General features: G+C 38.8%; 1 protein-coding gene across 8 annotated transcripts in view; it reads left to right on the top strand.

Annotated features, from left to right (window-relative positions):
* The window catches only part of si:ch211-1e14.1 (UPF0606 protein KIAA1549), a 42,941-nt gene that overhangs the window by 16,268 nt on the left and 8,991 nt on the right, over positions 1-17,682 (top strand). For 5 of the 8 annotated variants that reach the window (XM_057835587.1, XM_057835591.1, XM_057835590.1 and 2 more), the window contains exons 10-20: positions 4,584-4,761; positions 7,849-8,033; positions 9,563-9,712; positions 9,820-10,038; positions 10,679-10,902; positions 11,783-11,919; positions 15,628-15,642; positions 15,947-16,152; positions 16,243-16,466; positions 16,543-16,690; positions 16,806-17,108. In XM_057835587.1, coding sequence (XP_057691570.1) covers positions 4,584-4,761; positions 7,849-8,033; positions 9,563-9,712; positions 9,820-10,038; positions 10,679-10,902; positions 11,783-11,919; positions 15,628-15,642; positions 15,947-16,152; positions 16,243-16,466; positions 16,543-16,690; positions 16,806-17,108 — 1,989 coding nt within the window. The remainder of the gene's footprint in view (positions 1-4,583; positions 4,762-7,848; positions 8,034-9,562; positions 9,713-9,819; positions 10,039-10,678; positions 10,903-11,782; positions 11,920-15,627; positions 15,643-15,946; positions 16,153-16,242; positions 16,467-16,542; positions 16,691-16,805; positions 17,109-17,682) is intronic. The other 3 variants (XM_057835593.1, XM_057835594.1, XM_057835589.1) reach the window with 2 other exon arrangements.

Here is a 17,682-nt window from a genome sequence, read left to right as displayed (position 1 = left end):
CAAACACACTCTGCGTTCAAGCGCGGGATTTAGGTGGAAAAAGGACGAATGTTTTATCGCATACAGGCAGGCAGGAGTTTCTTAAGAGTGATTTTGTCGAGGTTTCAATGTAATTTTTATACAAAAGAGCCCCATGCATGTACTTTGAAACATTGTGGAAAAAAATACATGGAAAGAATTAGCCTAAATTTAGCTTGAAATATTTATGTAAAATGATAACTGCCCGTTTTTTTTGCTTTAAAACAAACAAAAAAAAGCTCTTAAAAGCTCTTTGTTTTGTGACGGCTGCCACGTTAGATTACAGAACAGCGTAATTTCAACTAGAAACATTTAATAGATTTTTTTGCTTTTAACCAAGAATCTAGACTGTTCTATGTTCATATCTATAGAAATTCCGGGATGTTGTACGCATTTATTTACAAGAATTTTCAACTTAAAAAGCTCTTTGTTTTGTGATGTCCGTCAGGTTGTATCCATACACAGTAGCGTGACTTTACATTCGAGTGATCAGTTAATTTTTGGCCAGCTGCCCGTTTTTTGGCCAAGAAGTAGTAATTTAGACATTTCTGCGTCCATACAAAAAAAAAATCGTCTTTTACATGTTTTATTTTATGTAACATTTCAATCTAAAAACGACGAGGGCCAGATAGCCGGCAAGACGTGCTGAAGCATTAGTGACATCAGAATTCAACCTAAACTAGGTGTGCAAGCAGCACTGAACGGGCACTCACAATCTAGCGCAAATCGGACGTCACGCAACTCGGACAGTGTGCAGGTCAGGGTGGTGGCAGATCCTCCTCTCTAATCATCTCATTAGAACCTAACATGCTCGAAAGTCGCCTCTTTACATTCACACACCTAAGAGATAAAAACCCCTATTGGAGAGAGTGCTACAAAAAAGGAGCCACTACTGAGCTGTGCAGCTAAGCCCTTATTCAAAACCAAAATGAATCCTCTAACTGGGCCAATTCGACCAAGTGTGCCAAATTCTATGGCTCTATAAGCTGCCTGAGTCTCTGAAAATAAAAATCCTTTTAATGGCGAACAAAGGGTCGTCACGGCAACAGAGAGAGACATGTGGGCATGGGCCGTAAAATAAGTATTTCAAAAGGTCTTGAAACTACAATGACCAACCTGAAAAGAACTGGACATGTATTGGAAAAACGAGTGACTTTCTATTGCCACTAGTTGGCGCTGTAGGGTTGATGCAAATGACCCCTACAGGACCCTTTAGAGTATGACTCAACAAGCACGAGATGTTTGGCGCAGATATTTTGTAGATCTTCCAAGTTATGATTGTTCAAAACTTGTGGTGAGACAAAATGGCTTCAGTCATGTTCACTTCTCCTGTTGGACCCTTCTGCTTCAACCAAACCTCAGTATTTTTCATCAGGCACCTGAACACATGTCTTATGGCTCCCCCGATGCAGGTTTCAGGTGAATAGATTTTTTTTACTTGAGGAGGAGCCTGTTTTGTAAAAAAAGGCATTTCCTGTTCCCACTAGGGGGCGCTAAGCCTAATGGGTAATATTTCAATGCACTCGTGTTAAGGGTGGGATACCGCACATACATGCCAGATATGAAAACGATTGAACATTGTGTCAAGGAGCTATTAGTCATTTACTGAATTTGTCATTTTGCCGAAAAAATGGCCGACTTTGGCACCACGCCCAGGTCAGACCCATGAATGAAAACGCACCATTTTGAAAATTTTAGATCTCCCATGAATAGTCTCACCAATTTTGAAGATGATCCAACCAACTCCTTCTGTGACAAGGTCTCAAATGTGCACCCTGTTAATTGGTAAAAATTTCACATTCGATCCAAAATACCCGATTTCCTGTTGGGTTTGGAATATGGGTTCAAGAGACATTTTGGAGCAGTTTTGCACAAGGTATTGACTCCCCAAATTTCATTGCTCTACGTTAAAAAAAAACCTAATAGGAAACGCCTTTTTGAAAAATTCAAGGGGGCGCCACTGAGCCATTTTGTTACATTTTTTTTGTAACGTCGCAAGATTATCGAAATCCATGGAAAACCGCATGTATGTGCAAAATTTGGTGAGTTTTCGTGCATGTTCAGGCCTCCAAATGTAAACTATACTACAAATGTATAAAAATTTCACATTCGATCCAAAATACCCGATTTTCTGTTGGATTTGGAAAATGGGTGCAAGAGACTTTTTGGAACAGTTCTGCATACGGTATGGACTCCCCAAATTTCATTGCTCTATGTTTAAAAAACCCAATAGAAAAGGCCTTTTTTAAAACTCCTTTCTGTCGCCACTAGTTGGCACTGTAGAGTTGATGCAAATGACCCCTACAAGACCCTTCAGGGTATGACTCTCAACAAGCACGGGACGTTTGGCGCAGATATGTTGTATAGCTGCCGAGTTATGACTGTTCAAAGTTTTTTGCGAGACAAATTGTTGACGGTCATTTTCACTTTCCTGTTATGACCCCTCCGCTTCAACGAAACCTCAATATTTTTCATCAGGCACCTAAACACAGGTCTTAAGGCTCCCCTGATGCAGGTTTGAGGTCAACAGATTTTTTTCCCTTGGAGGAGGAACCTGTCCCGTAAAAAAAGGCATTTCCTGTTCTCACTAGGGGGCGCTAAGCCTAATGGGTAATATTTCAATGCACTCGTGTTAAGGGTGGGATACCGCACATACATGCCAGATATGAAAACAATTGAACATTGTGTCAAGGAACTATTAGCCATTTACTGAATTTGTCATTTTGCCGAAAAAAATGGTCGACTTTGGCACCACGCCCAGGTCAGACCCGTGAATGAAAACGCACCATTTTAAAAACTTAAGATCTCATATGTCTCCTGAACAGTCTCACCAATTTTGAAGATGATCCAACTAACTCCCTCGTCGAAAAGGTCTCAAATGTGCACCCTGTAAATCGATAAAAATTTCATATTCGATCCAAAATAACCGATTTCCTGTTGGGTTTGGAATATGGGTATAAATGCTTTTTTGGAGCGGTTTTGGACAAGGTATAGACTCCCCAAATTTCATCGCTCTACGCTGACAGACTCTAATGTTATAGGCCAATTTTAAAATTTCAAGGGGGCACCACTGAGCCATTTTGTTACATTTTTTTTTGCAACGTTGCAAAATTATCGAAATTTACAAATTTCCGCACGTATGTGCACATTTTGGTGACTTTTCGTGCATGTTCAGGCCTCCAAATTGGCCGTTTTCATTTGCCCTGAAAAAAGAAAAAAATCCTTTGCAAAACAATAGGGCCTTCGCACGCTTAGTGCTCGGGCCCTAATAAGTTGTGTTTGTATATAGAAAAATGCTGGATTTGCTTTTGTTGAGTAAAATTAATATGACTCTGCATGCTTTCCTCAAATATTAGGTTTCTGAATTGAGTGATTTTTTTAGGTGTTGAAAACCTCCACAAAATAAAATTAACTCGCTATTTTGGGCAAAAACCTATACATGTTAAATATTGCTATTGAGCCTGAAAATGTAGGTGATTATCTCTGCATTTGGTGATTTTTGTCCATCTAGCGTAAAATTTGAGAATTTAGTAGCCATTTTAAGTTTTGTTATACTTGAATAAAAAATAATCGGGATTTTATTAGGGGACGACTTTGATTTTTTTTTTTTATGTCACTGCTCATGGAGACTCGTATATGCCTAAGGGCCCCAAACCCCGTATCCTGTCAACCGATCTTGAAATCTATGGTTAATGTGATATTGGCCAATGGTAAATGAGCAGAGACACACACCAGCTGTAGTGATCATCTTGTGGCTGAACTGTCATCAGGTCAGGTTAGCAGTCTTTGTGTAACGGTAAACGCTATCACTGTTTGTTGAGTAAAAGCCAGCTATCAACCTCTTGCTATAAGAAACTAAAATATTGGCATTCAATCAGTGGGGAACATGCAACTGCTAGACTTATAGCAAGGAGGTTCAAGTTAAGGTCTGTTTGGCTCAGTAAAAAAATAAAGAAGATGTTAATCAGTGATCAGTGTATACCCATTTCTCTGAAATCAAAGAGGCTCTTATTTTCGCTGTGACTATAATTGTCATACAGTAAGTAGTTTTGTGGAAAAAAAAAAAAAAAAAAGCAAGAAAGAGGAAGTCAATTGAAGGATAATGAAATTTAAAACAACAACAATAAACATTTCACACTTCTGTTTACCCTGTATCACACGTTTTTATACTGGATTGTCCTTTGGAAGCTAGAGTGTGCAGACATGCCCTGCATTTGATTTTCGGTAGTTCAGACTCCGCCAACTGGGTTTGGCCTTTGAGCATCCAGAGGCGTCTTGTGCATAGACAAAACACTTGAACTCATGAAATAATGATTGCTATATTGACAATTATTCATTATTACAGTATATGAATTGTTTTCCAGCATAGATGAAACTCAATTTTATCATAGAAGTGGTATGTTGCAATCGTTGAATGTGAACATACTTATTTATTTGCAAACTAACATACGTACATGTGAATGACTTTCTGTGTCTTGAAACTTTGTATGTCAACCTTGCAATGTATTGGTAGTGAAACCCGCATTGATCACAAAGTTAACGCAAATGGTAATGTCATTTCAAAGGTTGTGAGCGTGAACCGGCCTGTTGGTATGGACAATCCCTTGGAGGTTGTTTATTTTGTGGAGCGCCCTGATGGCCAAAGGGTCCCTGCTGTTGAAATGGCCAGCATTCTCAACAGTCTGGATGTCCAAAAGGCTGCCATCATCTTGGGATATCGTGTTGAGGGTGTTTTAGCACAACGTGAGTATCTTTACTATAACAGTTTGCTGATCTATTGCTTGTGGATACCATAATTTTGAAAAACGGTATAGTGTGTCGGTAACTGTAACTTAGAACTGAGATTTTTTTTTCAGATTTTTTAATTAAACTCATGATGATTTTTTTTTTTCATTTTGTTACATTTGATACTGTTTAATTGAACGGTCTTTATGGTGATGGCAGTCCAGATTCGAACCCAAACAATTATCTTGGCCTTTAAACATGCTAACTACTGAGCTACTGCAGACCATTTGGAGGAAGTGGTCTGTGTGTAGATTGTTAGGAAAACATGACTCCCTGAGAGCTTAAAAGAGTGTCCTGACAGCTGGATATAGACTGTGCTATTTGCTCAGTAGTCAGCACAACTGACCGCCACAATGAAAGTGTGGGTTCAAACTCCAGTTGAAGAAGGGGCAGAACAAGAAAGGGAACACTATGCTTAGCTCGATTACACATAAAATAACTATTTTTACACTTGTTTGATGTAAAACAATATTTACTTGTATACAATTACAGTGGTACCTTGACATATGATCGCATCAACACATGATCCTTTCGACATCTGACGTAAAATTTGACTCTTTGGTCATTTTTCTCGATGTATGAAGACATGCTCGAAATGTGACGATTTATGACGACTAGAGCTGGGAATCTTTGGGCACCTAACTATTCGATTACGATTACGATTCAGAGGCTCCGATTCGATTATAAAACGATTATTGATGCACCCCCCTCCTTTTTTTTTTTTTTTTTTTTTTTTTACTCCTTTTTTTTTAAAAGTTTTGTACATTAGTTCCAAAATTGTTCAAAAATACTCTCAGGCTAAACCAAACTACTATTTCAGTATCAAGTTCGCATATAGCAGTAAACAAATATACAAAAATAACATTAAATAAAAAAAACTCCAGTCCCCATTCTGTATCAGCAGCTTTAAACTACATTCAATTAATTTAATGTTGTGAATCAACCGTTAAAGTTGTTAAAATTGCTCCCGTTATTCCATAATTTCCCTTTTGTCTACTTTTGACATGTGAAAGTTTTAAAACTATTTTAAAGATAGATTCAAGTCAATATTTTACCGATTTAGGAGTATTTTAGATAAAAAGTTAATTAGGTTTGCTTGGAAGGTTCGCTACAACAGCCTTGCAGGGAAGTGTACTGCTTTAAGATGGCGGCCGTTTACTAACGCCCGCATCTAGTTTTTTATAGATATGCTGCTTACGCTACCGAATCTATAATGCATTTAGTCCTATACAAATGATATCTACCGTAACATTATGTAGCTGTACTTTGTAACAGCTTTTCGGCAGCAGTCAGGTATGTTGTTGTGTGTTTTTATCTCGTGGCATGAGTTGAGCTAGAGCCGTGAGTTGAGCATTGGCATTACCTGAGGGGCCGGGTAATGAGAAGCATGATGTTTAGCTACTCTCGCTCCGTTCCGTCTCGAAGACCGCGCGGCGCGCTGAGTGTGTCGTACTTCCGCTTTACTTGGCATATTTCAAATAATCGGAATTTGGATGTTTGTGAATCGTTCTCGAATCTTCCACGGCCGAATCGCGAATAATCTAAGAATCGGAAATTTTGCAGACCTCTAATGACGACACTGCGATTTCATTGTTTTCCCGCAAGGCAGACGCACAGAAAATTTTCTTACAAGAGAAATTAACATGTGTCCCAAGAATGTTAGTGCAGGTGGTGAAAAAAAGGAAAAAGGTGACTCTTACCATTGAAATTAAGATGAAAATGATGGAATATGTCTACGATCTTCCTCCAATCTCCATTCACCAGTCTTTATAAGTTAAGGTGACAATTATTATTGTTGCAATATTGGCAAGGAAGTCGCTAGCTTCGACACATTTTTAATCATTTATTTCAGAACATGTGCAACACAACACAGCTGCTGTCCGCAATAGCCAACGCCATCAACAGCATGAAAAGGGAAAGTAAAAACTTTTCCGCAGCTCTCTCACTCTGTTGTCAGTCACACGGTATGTTCAGGAAGAGCATGCAAAACACAGCTGCTATATTGGAACCCGATTCGTCACATAATTGTTATCATTATTATTTTTATTATTATTACGATTTGTATTCACAATTTATTTGTTTTGCTATGTGTAATTGCTATTTGTTATTGTACCAGCAGTATTTATTAAAGATTTAGCGTAGATTTTTGGGCTCTGGAACAAATTAATCGAACTGTGAACCAGACATGCTAACCACTTTTTCATTGTGCCATTCTAACTTGAAATGCATATTAAAAATCAACAAAGCTTCTGGTAGCGTGCCAAAAACTGTACCTACTAAGAAGTATGAAGGAGACTTTTTTTTTTTTTTTTAGCTTTTTTGCTGCATCCAGCATAAGCACAAACATCAATTCTGGAATGAAATGTGCTGTCAGAAAGCTAAAGATCCACGACCCACTGCTAAAAGTACTCAAGAATGTCTAAGAACAAATCACTGGATTATTCTAAAGTGGCTTTCTGAGCCCTGACCTAGATCCTATTGAACAAAAATATGAGTTGGCAGGTGCTGCAGTCTCATTTAGTCATCAAAAGTTGTGCTTTTCTTTACCCCAAGTCATTTTAAGTATTTTTCTTTCTCTACACCACAATAAAAATGTTTGAGTGAATTTTCAAACGGTTTTAACTTCAATGTTGTTTTTTCATTACTTCTATCAGTGACAGTCTAGAAAGTTTCTTATTTGAACAAAAGAATAACCAGGTTATTCCCGTATGTGTAGCAAAAATAAACACCCCAACTTCAAACCCTATGTGATTATTTGTTAGCTAATTAGCTTCCTGTGCATGCATTGCAAAGTACTGTATCAAGAGCCAGACTCTGAAGATAAGACACCAGGCTAATAAGACTCCCTCAAGGGACTATATTCCCCACGCTGACATTTTTTTAAACTTAAATTTAAGTTATGAAGCAAGAGATAATATTGAAATTACAGCCAGAAGAATGGAGCCAACTTTCAAAAGAAAATCTGCATCACCACCTTGCAAAACTTGCAAAACAACAAAGACAAATGCTTGATATTGATATGCTTTCAATTCCTCTCTGTTACAGCTGTAGAGAAGGTGCCATCATTACCTTCTGACACCGAGAACACCAACATGTGGATTATCATTGGAGTAGTGATTCCTCTCCTGGTGGTCATTATCATTATTGCTATCCTTTACCTAAAATTGTGTCGGACAGACAAGCTGGAGTTCCAGCCAGATGCCATGACCTCCATCCAGCAGAGGCAGAAGGTACTATATATTTAAATGGGTTTATTTATACATTTATATAAATTGCAGGTTGTCACAGAATCCCCACCTCATTATTCCATCAGAGAAATTAACCTTATAGGTAATAGGGATGGCCCCCGAAATGGCAATTTTTGGAGTATCGGACCGTGTCAGATTTGGTGACAAGTCTGCATCCGATACAGTAGTTGTGTGTTTTCAGTACCATCTGGCTTTTCAGCTGCTGTAAATCAAACCTCTAGGCAAATATGTAACCTGAGTGATACTACTGCTGTTTAAAAACTAAGGATGTCCTCATCGCATATTTCTGCACCCGAATTAGAGTCTGAGTCACCTTAATTTGAGAATCTGCTGATACCGAGTCCCCATCCGATACTGAAAAAAAATGTGGTTCAAAAAAAATATATATATTTTTTTAAATGTTAATGCCCCATCGTCTCGCCATCAGTGTAAAATGTTTGTCTTTATTAAATGCTTTATTGAGTGAGTCTACTGAAATTCACTCACGCTTTGACTCTCATGCTGCTGAGAACAGCCTCTCACACAATGAGTGGCCACAGCACACTACCACGACTGTTTAACAAGCTAAACAATGATTGACGCATGTGCGCCTTTGAAGCTGGAGCTACCAAGCTTTTCTGACAAGATCAAAGCTGCACCCTTATTAATCATCATTAACTTTAAATAGCTACCTTCAGGGTACTGCCGTGTGCTGACCAAGAAAAGCAGCAGGAGGGAGAGTGAAAGGCTGTATGGGCATGAAGCAGAAAAACATAAATACTCCTGTAAATTTTTAATTAAAAACCCGATCCTATTCATCCGATCCACCTCTGAAAAATGACCCGATCGGCCCGATTTCTGATCATGTGATTGGATCATGGACGTCCATAGTAGAACCTAATGATGGTAACAGAGCATCATGTAATATAGTTACCAGGAGAGCTCAGTTTAATACAAAAAGTATGTTTTTTGGGGGGGGGGGGTTTGCATTATTTTTGCCTGTTCTACAGATATAGGTATCGGATCAATATCGGCAAAACATATTTTGAAAAAAAAATCGATCGGAAGTAAAAAAAAAAAAAAAAAAAAAAAAAAAAAAAAAATCAGCATCGGGACATCTCTAGTAAATATTTCATTACTTTAACAAGGATTGAATTAGCTATACGGTTGTCTGTCTTCGTACATGCAACTGTTGGCTTGGTGTGTGAATGCCATCTTTGGCCTGACAACTGTATAGATAAACTCCATCTTCCTGAAACCCAGAATAGGATAAGCAATATCCCACGGTAGATCATTAATATCAGAAGAAAACCATAGCAAGCATTACATTACAAAGATAAGCAAGTTTTTGGGGGCTTCCTGTCTTACCTGGCAATGTTTAATGTGTCTTCCGGCTTTGTTTCTTCACTACAAACAAATATTTTTGGTTTTAAAGCTCGTGATGAACCCAGATTGATGTGATTTTTTAATGTGCAAAGGAATGTTATTTAACATTCTAACCTGACACATAATGCCACTCACCCTTCTCACAGTCTGCTACATCTCAGAGCCCTGCTCACCAGTCTCATCAACATGAAAGTGGTATTGAGTGTAGTGAAGAAGAAGAAGAATGGACATATGAAGAGGAAGAAGTGGAGTATGAAGATATTGAGGAGGAGGAAATTAGTGTTAAAAGCCAAAAGGTATAGAATAGGAGATGCAGAGTAGTGCTTGTAGTATGAATGTGTGCACTTTTATGATATGTTGAAACAATGTTACACACGGATTGTCGACCATTGCTTGTGCTCAGGGAACGCGAACCCTAAAGAGCAAAGACAGTACAAGCAGTGAGGAGGAGGAGGAAGAAGAAGAAAATGTCAAAGAAGAAAGTGAGACTTTTGAGAAGAATCTAGTCAAAGCAAAAGACAAAAGTTGGCAGGAAAAGATGGCAACGCAAAAGAGAACAGAGGAGATGAAGAAAGAAGAGAGAATGAGGGTGTTTCCAAAAGGGAGAAGGGCCAAGCAGGAGGTACAGGCTGTAGTGGCCACACAGACTGATGTTTTTGTGGCTTCACTGGACATTAAGACCATGCTTTGCCCTCTGTCATGTTGGTAGTTGTTTTGTTTAGTTTGTTTTACATTTGTAGAGGTTCCAAATATCTCAGTGTTGAAATAGTCGCTTTGTAGATGTGAGTTTGTTTGTTGTAGCTAAAAATAGCAATTTATGTGTGACAGATGAATAGTTTATTAGCCTCCTCAATCCCTGCCTTCAATTTGAGTGGTTAGAAAAAAGTTGGTCTTCATCTCTGCTGTGTGAATTTGAAGTCAAAGGCTGCCATTGTTTGTATGGCACTGCACACTGCACATGTATACACACACAGACTCTCTTTAGGTCAGCAGTCCCGTACGGGTTGGCAGACAAGCATGACACAGTTTGCCATCAATAGAAAGCATGTCACGTTTCATTGACCTCACTAGCATAAAGTGGCACACATGCATCACCACTGTCATGCAAATGTCATACCCCTGCAAAACTTGAAGATTTCATCATTCAATGAAATCTTTATTTTCTGCAACCATGCCATGCCACAACCATAGAACCCTGCTTTTCAGTGAAAAGTTGCCTTAGAGTAAAAATCAATATTGCTTAGTAAGTGTCTCTTTTACAGCTACAAGCCCCAAGTGTGAAAGGCTTCGACTTTGCCAAGCTGCATCTTGGTCAACAGAATAAAGATGATGTCATAGTTGTCCAGGAATCCATCTCAGCGGCGCCTCTAAATATCTCAGATAAAGAAGGCCCCAGTCCTTCCCAAAATGGGGATGTCCCTACCCCCATATCCAAAAACTCCGCCTCCTCCACCAAGGCATCGCGCAGCTTTCGAAGACGAGAAAGGTCAGTGCAAGAGGGGGAAGCCTTTGTTTCTTTTATCTCCAAAAATTAACATGAGAGCTATTTTCAGTCTCTCAATAAGTGCAGTTTTTCTGTTCAATGTTTTAACAAACTGAAGTGAGAGATGACATGCTGATATACGTAAACATAAGAATAAACTTCTCTCCATAAGTTAAACTTATGGAGAGAACTTATGGCTGACATTTACGGCGATAGACGTTCAATACATTTGAACTAGGACTGCTATCAGTGAATGATCACTGTCATTTCTTGCAGCTAAAATAGTATGCTGTTGGAGTTTGTAAAACTGAAAGAAATAAACGCATTCTTATATTATCAACTTTGAAATTACTTTCCATGCTAAATTTGACATTTTGTTTTAATATATATTAGAAGGTATAATAAGACAATGTTATTACATCATTAATATTTACATCAATATCTTTGCACCCTGTTTAGATTCTATCATAAATAGGCTGTGTGATATCCTTAAGTGAATAACCAATTGCAATGTCTGTTTTAGGATTTTTTAAAAAATTATTTTGAAACCTCAACCCACTGACATTATGAAACAGCATTCTTACTGACTAGATACAAAGCTATGACTGATTCGCTGATTAATTATTTACATGCAAGGCTGTGTGGGCCTTTAATTTTTTAAATTCTTATCTGTTTTTCCAACTATGTTGTTTAAAAAAAAAAACAGTAGATTACATTCAGAGTTTCATTTTTACCTGTTAAAGATATTCTGTCTGTGAAGCCTCCCTCCCAAAAGCTTTGAGCTGGAGAAAAGTGCTATTTTTGATTATGTATGGTAGTATTCCAGCACGCAAGTCCATCCTCATGCATCAATTATTCATTAAAATGTGTGTTTTATGCTCAGGATCTCGCCGTCAGACGGCGATTCCATGGTGAGTGACCGCTCCAGTGGGCGCGAGTCAACTGAGGAGAACCTGAGAGCCCAGGCCACTCCTAGTGACAGCAAGCAGACGCGTAAGATCCCCATCAATGTTTTAAATGGTAAGTGGCCCTGGCAACACTCAAACCACTTCTCAACACACAGCAGATGAGGGGGAAGGGAAGACAAACACGGAAAAGAATAAACCGGATGCATATGTGAATAATAAGACGATATCTTACCAAATATTTACAAGAGCAGGCTGTAAGATTGTAGAACTATGGGGGAAGTAGAACAAAACATGAAAGAAACAAACAAATATTTTGTCACCAGAAGGAAAACACAAAGCGGACGTTATTCTGACAGCATGTTGATAGATTGAAGGTTGCACTGCCACCGTGAGACATTCTGGAGCCAAAAGCATTGTGGCACACTGCCTACATGCAGCACATTGCAGACGGCCTGACTCACCCACACAGGAATGACCTCTTGTTTTTTTTTCCACTGATAAGTCTTTGCCTGTAACTCGTTATGGTGTTTCTGAATTGAGTACTCTTTGTATGAGCAGCATTTACCAGAATACTGAGGCAACATCTTTTAAATACAAACAAGCAGCTTTCATCACTCGTACTAAATGAACTCAAACGACCTTAGGAAAGCTGTTATCATCCATGGACACAATATCCAGGGCTCGACGTTTAGTTCTTCCCGAGGGAAAAAACACTGCCGGGCGAGTGCCCTAATTTAGCACATGTCCGATCGGGCAAGCGAATGACAAAATATATATATATGTAGGCGTGTGTATATATATATATATATATATATATATATATATATATTCATTCATTTTCCATGCCGCTTATTATATATTATATTATTATTATTATTATTATTTATTTATTATTATTTTTTTTTAATCAGACGCACGGATCGTGAATGGACCAAGCAAAAATCTTTAAAAAAGCTAAACACCCAAGTTGTCTATGTTGTTATGAAAGTAAGACAGACTAACATACCTTTAGCCAGCCAGAAGGACTTTACAATGGCTCAAAATCTGCAAATTCCAACCCTACCATCAGCCGCAGCAAGGGATCCAGTCAATTTCAATCTTAAAAAAATACAATTAAATCTGTCAATAAAGGTGCAGCCTGCAGTCAAAACACACTACATATCAAATGCGTTTGGCACTGTATAAAGGTCAATTCTCAAAATGTTTCCGTCTATAAACTTCAGAAGTTTTAGTCCATGAATAAATAAATAAAAAGGTTTCCAACAATTTCGAATGAACATTGACAGATGAGCACATAATTGTAGAGTCTACAAGGACATCGACATCTTCATGATGATAATACACACTTACGTAGCAGGAAAGTTATTATTACTATTATTTGCAGTTAATTAAACTCATCTAGATGCCACGAACTATATGTAAAACGTTTTCCAAGAGTTTAAGAAGGCACTGAGTCACTGCTCTAAATGCTAATGCTAACACTACAAGTTAGTTTAGTGTGTGATGATCACTCAGCATAGACCTTTTAAAGGCTAAAGCAACATGGCATAGCCAAGATAAGGAAACAAAACTTACCAAGCAGCACCTGACAGGTTTCACAAAAGGAGCCTTGAATGGGCATGCACTTAAAGTGCCTGTGACACGAAAAAGCATGTTTATTTCATAATACACGCGGTATTTTATGCTCCTGAATGAAATGGACCGCTTTGATGTGTGTGGAAGAGATCGCTATATTTATATAGTTTTCGAAATCCCGCGCCATGAAAACGAGTGACTTCCTTCAACAGTCTCGAGTTGAGAAAGAGGGCACTGTGACGTGTACGGAGGAAGGAGTTCTCTTCACTTTACAGCCGTACTGTTGTATGAGAAGGACTAAGGATTCAATTAATTTTGCGGATTAATACGTTTATTTTTCGCATCACGCCAGCCAAACGGCTGCAGAAAAATCTTGCTGTAGGAGGGAGAGGCGTGTTCACCTTTTTGGGGTTTCAAAAGTTCCCATTCACCGGTGGATATTGGCCAAAACGAGCCCTACTACTGTGGGACCATGGGACTTACGAGGAAGTGAGTAAACATTGTGTTTTGTATTATGTCAAATACTAGGATCATTTTAATATGTAAGTGGCTTGCATTTTGTGATATGCTCCTTGTCCCCTTGGCCGACGACCGGCGGCTTATCAAACTCCCCCAACCCCCACCCCCGTCAAATTTTCTGACCGATCAGAAATTGCAACTTTGAGTTAAAAATAGCCACGAATACAGCGATTACAAAGTAAACAGTACAAACTATCTTTAAATAAAGCACTACTTACGTTTGATCATGGATTGGCATGTAAATGTTCAGCGGTCATTGTCCAGCTGCTTCCCCGGCGAGCTCTCCTGTCCGTAGTAGCTAGAAACTAGCTGTAAATTGCTCTCCGCCAGGCGGTTTGCCGATCAATTTTCCGCTTCGAAGACTTTGAAACATCACTCTGTTCAGGTTAGCATGTCGGCTAGCTGTCACGCCTCTTGGTTTGTTTACATTCTCAGAAGCCGGGGAAGGGAAATTACATAAACCCGATTTGGTGGCATAAAATATCGTTCAGGAGGTGCGACAGTAAAGGTGAAGTCGACAGTTTTGACCATTATGGAGTAATTTTACCATGTCGTCTTGAACAAATGGATTTTTATTATTTCATATTCCATTTAGCACAAGACTGTTATTTGTCATGACCATGCTATTTATTTAGCTATTGGGGAAAAATACTTGGATAAAAAATAATATCCTGTAAAAATATTGGAGTAAAGAGACTGAAACAATGACATTTTTCGGCTCTCTTCGTCACGTTTTCCTCGTTCTGAATAATTCCCCCTCAACGGGCTGACTGGTCCTTCTCAAGCCATTTATTTAGCTATTGGGGAAAATACTTCGATAAAAAGAATATCCTTTAAAAATATTGGAGTAGAGAGACTGAAACAATGACATTTTGCGGCTCTCTTCGTCGTGTTTGCCTCGTTGTGAATAATTCCCCCTCAATGGGCTGCATACTAAATCAGATGAAATCGTGACTCCGCTGACGTCATCCACCTGTTGGGGACGCTAGAGCCCTATAATGGTAGGCGTGGCTAACCAGCAGATTAAAAGACTAATTTCTCGTCACCTACGCTTTGATAAATTGTTGTATATAGTCGAATCCTCTCAAAATATGATTATAATTCACATAATAATCCTATTTAAAACTTTTAAACCTGTGTAGGGGAAGGCGCAGCACGTCACATGAGTGACACAACCGAACAACGCTAAACCATAACTACACATACGATAAGAAAGTATCACACCTTGTGAACTTTAGACGGAAACAAATTTTCGTCTCGTCAGACGACAACCGGCATCCATCTGTTATGTTTTAGTCTCCGAAGACACGTTTTTAGCTCGTCATCGTGACGTCGTTGTCATGAAAAAAATTATTTGTTGACGAAATATTTATGTTATCATCGTTGACGAAAACAACTCTGATTCCTGTACCTGTATGATTTTCTTTGTCATGAAACTTTTGAGTTTTCTTTGACTTTGACAAGTAATGTAGAGCTGCTGTTCTCAAATATTACAAACCTGAGTATTCACATGGCTGATGTGTGTAAGATGCATACATTTCTGACACATGCCCAACAAAATAGAGTTACTTATCCGAATGACCTACCTTAGAGGCACGTTAAACATTTGACTGTACAGGGTGTCCTATATAGATGATGGAATTACAGAACAGAATTTCCATTTATCCAGTTCAGCTAGAAAGGATCATTTCGAATAAATCTGTCTTCCCTTTCTATTGCGGTGCAGGCAAAAATAGAATTGGTAAGACTTTGTCTTTCCTTTTTTTTTTTTTTTTTTTTTTTTTGTTCCAGCAGCTGTCCAATTGTTTTGTTTGTCTCTGTGCTACTTTTGTGCTTCGCTTGTTCCCACCATTCATCACTGTCTGCCCAACTGTCAGTCACACAAATTAAATGTTTTTGCAGTCGAATTAAAGATCAGTGTTTTGTAGTGATCCTAATATTCCCTTTGACTAGACATCCCCGTTTTGATTCAAATTGGTCACTTAGACGTAGGAGCTACGTACTTTAAACAAGGCTTTTAAACTTAGGAAATCCCATCTCTACAGGTCCTCCTCCTGCAAATGGTCTCAATGAACAGATGTCGTCCGCTTCCATATTTGAACATGTTGATCGGATGTCGCGGGCCACAGATGTTAGCCGAAGACTCCCCAACAAAGTGCAGCTTATTGCCCTGCAGCCCATGACTGTCCCACCCCTGCTGAGTCACACTGACACTGGAAAATTGTCCGAAACCAGCAAATTCAATAAGGAGGTTTGCCTTTTTCACTATTCATTTTAACATATGCATCGTCATTCACCCAATATTCCTATCTTCTTTCTACTCGGTGTGTCTGCTCATCAGATCCAAGTAGCAATGAGACAGAAATCAGAGATGGAGCATCATCGGAACAAGATCCGTCTGCGTGCCAAAAGGAAGGGCCACTATGACTTTCCTGCAATGGATGACATAGATCTTGCAGGAGCCAAAGAGCAGGACCACATTTACCATAAAGCACAAATGCAGATGGATAAGATCTTGGATCGAAATGCTCAGATTCCTTCAATTTTCAAGGAACCCCAAAAAAGGTTGGAATTGATTTTATTTTTTAATATACATTTATACAATATATACAATTTCAAGATATATGACGTTGTTTCCCAGTGCACGAGGGAAGTCCTCTCCCAAACAGAAAATGAAGGATCCGTTAAACGGAGGTGGAATGACAGATGCGGACAAAGATCAACTCATCACTGAAGACTCAGAGGCTGTTTATAGGAAGTGTCCTGGGGTTAACAATGTGGCCTATGTGGTAATCAAAATCTGATTGGCTTGTCGTTAAAAGTTCTGTGGAAAATATAACACAACGTTTCCTCGGAAGACTGACTTAAACTACTTGACTTGGAAATTTTTCTTATTCATTTCAGTCAGATGCTGACCAAGCCTCGGGCATGCCCCATAGAAGCCCATCTCCCACAGATGAAGTGTTCCTCGGTCCCGCTTGCTCACCTCCCGGACATGCCCCTCCCCCACCACCTTACATGCCTCCGCAGCCCTCCATCGAGGAGGCGCGGCAGCAGATGCATTCACTACTAGATGACGCTTTCGCCCTCGTGTCGCCAACTTCACAGGGCAGTTCAGCTGGTGTGACGCTGCCAGGGGTCATCGCCAATTCTTCTGACTCAAGACTTTGGGGCCCCTCCTATCAAGGTCTTGGTCCTTACACTGGTGTAAGTACCTAACTATAATGAAGTAGACAAATATAGGCTATCACCGGCAAATTTGAGGTAATTATGTGCCTTCAAACTACAAAAGTATTTACAGTAGGGCTATAACTAATGATTATTTCTGTAATCAATTAACCGGACGATTGATTAAAAGATTAATCGATTTATTAAATAAATGTAACTTTTTTCAATTGCTTTCACAATTTAACTTGAAGTTTTTTTTAGGAATGTTGTAAGTAACAATAAAGACAAAATGATTACTATTACCTTCAAAAATAATATTTTATTACAGCTTCCTGACTTACTGGTAACTGTAGTCTCCAACTGCTGTTTTAAATACATAAAACTTGGTAAAGTTTTTATTAACGGTTCTGAGTATAAAACATAAAACAAATTTCTCGGTACACAAATCAGACGAAAGTCCTGTTCATTCTAATTTAACAAAAGTGCTGTCGATTGACATTTTTCTTGTCGGCAAAGTGCTGATATAAATTATGTCAGACTCATTTTCTTCAAACAAACTAAACAACAAAATTGAATAAGGAGGCGGTGGACTTTAATGAATCAGTTTTCTTTA

This window comes from Corythoichthys intestinalis, chromosome 5, assembly GCF_030265065.1.
Source record: "Corythoichthys intestinalis isolate RoL2023-P3 chromosome 5, ASM3026506v1, whole genome shotgun sequence".
Classification (NCBI taxonomy): domain Eukaryota; kingdom Metazoa; phylum Chordata; class Actinopteri; order Syngnathiformes; family Syngnathidae; genus Corythoichthys; species Corythoichthys intestinalis.
Note: the sequence above shows the minus strand (reverse complement) of the source record. Positions and strands in the feature narration are given on the sequence as shown.